We start from the raw sequence: 5,259 nt of genomic DNA, 5'->3' as shown, positions 1-5,259 counted from the left end.
TACATTTTAGGTCATTTCTATCTTTAAACCTAATACCTTGCAAATCAAGTCCGACGGGAAAGTCAGACTAGACGAACCATGTGTGGCAGGTGACCTGAGGTGTCGGGGTTTGAATCCATGACCTCACGGTCACAAGTCCAACCCCTACACTATCAGACTATATCTTACGGGACAATATTAATTGTATTGTATGTAACTCACACATATGTTTATAAGTGAGACAGGGCATATTTGACGCCAAATGATAATATAATATATAATACATATTTTCATATATGATATGATATATTTACATATATAGCATATTATTTTATTGATTTCAATTCAATAAAAATTTATATAAGACAATATAATAAATAATTTATACAATACATACTTCTATATAATTATATTATATAAAAATATGCTTCTTATATATGTGTGCTGGTGAAGTAAAATCAGTATGAAACTGCTCGTTATACAAAAATAATTTAATTTCTACGACACCGAATAATAGTGAACTACTAGGGGTAGAATTTGAATTGTGTTTATTTATATTTTGTGTTTGAATTTATGTTTTAACTGTGGTCTTGGGTAATATTTTGAAAGAAAAGAACATTTATATTTATCCATAGAATCATATGATTATATTGTTAAAAGAAAACTAAAGAAAAATAAATATATTTGCATCTAGTATAGTATATAGTATATTCATGCGTTATCTATTTCCAAAATGCTTATACATTTTTTTTTTAAAAATTATTATAAAGATTTATAGATATATAAATATATCATATAATATATATATATATATTTAAATAGCGATATATCATATACTTTCTCTGCTTGTTTCTAAGGGTTCCATTTATCTTTTTGCGTCATTATACTTGATATTAACAATATCCTTATATAATTTTTGTACAAATATCATTATATTAGTATTATAAGATACTAATAGAAATATTTTTGTCATTTTCTCTTGATTTGTATTAAGTTTTGATATAACAATTAATATTGAAAGATTAACATGTAAAAAGTAAATGCAGCCCTTAGAGACGGACGGAGAAAATACTACTCCCTCCGTTCTAGAACTATAGCCTGGGTTGGATTTGTTACGAGATTTAAAGAATATTGATATTATATTGGTAATGGGTAAAAAGTACGAGTAAAAGATTTTTTTACCTTTGTGAGTGTACTAGTGTAAAAAGTACTGACAATTGTGTAATAATAATGAAAAAGTAAAGGTAATTTTATAGCGATATGATTATTTATAAAAATGAGACTATTGTTTTGGAACGGACAAAAATGATAAACAAGACTATTGTATTGGGACGAGAGAGTATTTTTTACTAATATAAATTATAAAATAATAATTTTATGAATTTAACTTGAAATAATATATGTACATAGAGCTGTTATCCTAGTTGAGTGAGCTCTATTCGATTTATTTGTAAAGATAAAGGAGTCTTGAACTTAAAATTTCATAAAAAATTTTAATGTGAGGCTGTGTATATTACTCCCCATTTTTTTTTTTTTTTTAAATTATGTTAGATGTATGCAAAATTTATATATAGTTTATTTATACTAAATAATTTATCCATTCATAATTTTATTAATTTAATTTTAATAAATAATAATTTCGTCATTATTTTTTTATTTATCACGTTATTATTATTATATTTTTTATGCAACTCTTTAATAAATTTATATAATATATTCTCCCTCCGTCCGCTTTTAAAGGTCACATTTACCTTTTGCGTAATTGTATTTAACATTAAAAATATTCTTATATTGTATAAGATACCAATGAAAATATTTTTGTAATTTTTTTCTTAATTTGTACTACGTTTTAATATAATAATTAATATTAAAAGATTAACACGCAAAAAGTAAATAAGACTCATTGAACTCGACGTACATACGCGTGTGTATATATATATATATATATCCTCAAAATGAATGAAGAAAGCAGCATTATATCAAAACCACATTAATTCGAACAACAAACGATCGTCATCTACTAATATCTGGACGACCCTTATATTGTTGTGTACACAATATATATATATATATATATATGCTTACATTGAATCATCATCACTCTTAATTTAAATCATCTTAAATAATTAGGTAATAAATATATCCAAAATGACAATATCATCCAACAGTCCTAAGCATGGTGAGATCTCCCGTTCGATTATCACGGCATGAGGTTTCCCGAAAACGTGTCGAGAAAATTGATCCAGTTATCACTATCTTCGTCGTACTCCTCGCCGCCTGTATGATCCCATTGACTTTGATCCGGAATCTTCTCCACCTCGTCATTTCTTGCGAATCTTCCCCGGATACGTGGCCGGCTGTCCGCTAGAGTTTTCCGGCATTCGTACTGTTCAAACATGCGTAAAATTATACAAATCATATTGTTTAGATAAAATTTTTAGAGATTTCTAAAGTTTTGAAAATTTAAAAATAATACAAAGTAAATTTTCTAATGTGATATTTTTTAGAAAAAATAAATATGTTTAATGTGATATTATTTTTTTTTTTTTAAAAAAAATTGAAAATGTTTGCATATGGAGAGTTACCTAACTCTTTTACTTCACTTCTTATCACTTTATTCTTTTATTTGAATTATGCTTAAAAATATTTATATTACACGAGAAAAAAATAATGTGACCTCTATCATTTTTGATCTAATAATAATAATAATAATATTATTATTATTCTAGAAAAGCCATTTTAGCATAAAAGACATTGACCAATTTATGTTAGTTTTAGTACATTGGTGTTTTTTTTTTATTTTTTTTTATTTTTAATAATAAGTTTAATACTTTGATACTAACTTGGCACGATATGATTTACAAAATAATGACTCTTATAAAATAGTGATGTTGATGTGAACAATTTCTAGAAATCGATCAAGTTAACATACACTATATTTGTGTGCATACTTTCGTAATTTTGCAAATTAATTTAGTTTTAAGATAGATCAAAATAAAAAAATTTACTGATGTGACAAATATATATATATATATATATAAATTTTGTACATAGTAATTATAGTGATAGATTGGATGAGAACCTTGATTTTCTTGTTGAAATTCCTAAGGTTCCTCTTATTCCTGTAACGTTCGATTCTTTCTTTCTTTTCTTCGGGGCTGTAGGGGCTTGCTCGGCTCATGCTCTCCAATATGCTCATCTCGTTCGCCAACGGGCTGTTGGATCGTTGCTGCCCGGAGTTGGTCCCCTGTTCATCCAGATTTGCAATTTTAATCTTGCATGAATGTTTCTTAGAATACGTATGATATTTTATAAAAATAATAATTTATTTTTATAAATAATAAAAAAATGTGTAAATTAAATTTGTCTGTTTTTTTTAAATATTTATTTTTATTCATAATAATTATTGTACATATTTTTTAATTTATATTTTTTTAATATTATACTTATTTACAAATATATCTTCATTATTTACGCATTTAATTTATCCAAAATATCTCTCACCACTTCAACTCATTTATAACACTCCCTCCGCCCCTTATTGTTTAGCGAAAGTGTTTAAAGATTTTGACATTTTGTTATTTGATTTTATGTATAAAGTAATTATATTTGTAATAATACGTTTGTAATTTAAAAAAAATTTAAAGGTATTTTAATATTAGCTTACAAAAACAAAAACAAAAAAAAAATGATAAAAAATATTTTGAATTGAAACCGATAAGTACTTTTTTTTCCCAAAATACTTATAATTTATATAAAAATTAACTAATACTATAATACTCCCTCCGTTCCAAATATAGTGTAACATTTGTTTCCGGCACGACACGATAATTTAGGTGGATAATATTGAATAGAATAGTTTGAGGATTAAGTGATACAAAGAGAGAGAAAAATGTATATTTATTTGAATGATTCGATACGATAAAGTGCAACATAAAAATTAAATATATTTAATTATTTTTTATTTTAAAAATATGAGTGGATGTTTGAAACAAATTAAAAAGAGAAATGTTACAGTGCGTTTGCACGACGGAGGGAGAGAGTATTAATTTTTATTAAAAGTCGCCAAAACTATTTATATAAAAAATCAAAAATCAAAACTATATTTAGAATGAGATGTACCTGCAAGTCGCCGGTGCTCATGGCCTTCCGGACGGAGCTGCTGGCCTCCGATTCAAAATAGCCGCCGGCGCCGGGCGGCGACGGCGACGCAGTCATGGGGGAGTATAATTCCGACGTGGTCTTATGGAGGGACTGGGTGCTGAAGGACCCGTAGCTGCTGCTGCTGGCGTACCCGAAATCGCCGCCGGACTGCATTATTAGCGCCGCCGGAATGGCGACGGCCGGAGTACAGAACGGCGCCATATTCGGGAAGTCGGCGCCGGACACGTCATCAACATCGTCGTTGTAATTAGGGGGTGGAACGTAGCTGTTGTTATGTCCGAACATGGCTACTGCTGCCTGCAAATTTTAATTTGACTAATCGACTCACTGACTGACTGACTGACGGAAAATGTCGAAAGTATATATGATGTGATGATGATAATGAATTAATTAATTAAACTGGAGAAAGGAGGGGTGGGGGGCACCCTATATATACTTTAAAGGAAAGGAGTCCATACAGAGTAACAGTAACGGAATCAGCCCTAAAATTTAGAGGCCAAAATGTTAATTTATTTTTTTTATTATTTAATATTATATATTTTTTATTTCTTCAAATGCAATAAAATAAATAAAAGGAAAAAAATAGCTAAAATATATTTAAATTTTTTTTAATAAACTTCAATAATTTCTATTTTAAAAAAAAAATTAAAATCTAAAAGTATAAACAAAAAAAACTACAAAAAAATTTATTATTTTTTACACTATAATATTAAAAAAAATTGAAAAATAGAGAAAAAAAAAATAATAAAAAAATACATAAATTTATTATTTTTTACACTACAAAAAATTCCTATATTATTGACCCCTAACCTCTACGTAGTTCCTGGGCGGACAAAAAAAACACAACACTCGAAACTGGATGGTGACATGGATGATGACGTCATCTTCCCGGGGGAGTTGACCTCCAAATGTGCTGATTAATTATTTTCTTGGCCTTGGGATCGATCTGAGGCCTACCTGCACTGCACTGCACTATCATCGAAGACGGAACTACGTAGGGCTAACGGTAGTTGACCCAAAAATTCCTAATATATAAATTTTTTTTTTATATAAAAAATAATAAAATTATGTATTTTGTTTTATTATTTTGTCTCTCTATTTTTTAATTTTTTTTAT

At 27.8% G+C, this 5,259-nt stretch overlaps 1 protein-coding gene across 1 annotated transcript; it reads right to left on the bottom strand.

Moving 5' to 3' along the window:
• Positions 1-1,953: 1,953 nt before the first annotated feature.
• On the bottom strand, positions 1,954-4,500 carry LOC127239384 (zinc finger protein CONSTANS-LIKE 2-like). The gene is made up of 3 exons (XM_051257496.1): positions 4,102-4,500; positions 3,062-3,226; positions 1,954-2,365 (listed from the first exon to the last, which is right to left on the bottom strand). The coding sequence occupies exons 1-3, from the start codon at positions 4,426-4,428 to the stop codon at positions 2,180-2,182; spliced, it is 678 nt and encodes a 225-aa protein (XP_051113453.1). The 5' UTR covers positions 4,429-4,500; the 3' UTR covers positions 1,954-2,179.
• Between the last annotated feature and the right edge of the window lie 759 nt (positions 4,501-5,259).

Source organism: Andrographis paniculata, unplaced genomic scaffold (assembly GCF_009805555.1).
Source record: "Andrographis paniculata isolate CXL003 unplaced genomic scaffold, ASM980555v1 Contig77END, whole genome shotgun sequence".
In the NCBI taxonomy this organism is placed as follows: Eukaryota; Viridiplantae; Streptophyta; class Magnoliopsida; order Lamiales; family Acanthaceae; genus Andrographis; species Andrographis paniculata.
Note: the sequence above shows the minus strand (reverse complement) of the source record. Positions and strands in the feature narration are given on the sequence as shown.

What these genes read in the sequence shown, in the direction of transcription:
- LOC127239384 (XM_051257496.1), bottom strand. Translation starts at nt 4,428, where the DNA reads ATGTTCGGACATAACAACAGCTACGTTCCACCCCCTAATTACAACGAC. An exon ending in TGAGCACCGGCGACTTGCAG is followed by an intron (nt 3,227 to 4,101) that starts GTACATCTCATT and finishes CTGGATGAACAG; the next exon opens with GGGACCAACTCCGGGCAGCA. An exon ending in ATTTCAACAAGAAAATCAAG is followed by an intron (nt 2,366 to 3,061) that starts GTTCTCATCCAA and finishes ATGTTTGAACAG; the next exon opens with TACGAATGCCGGAAAACTCT.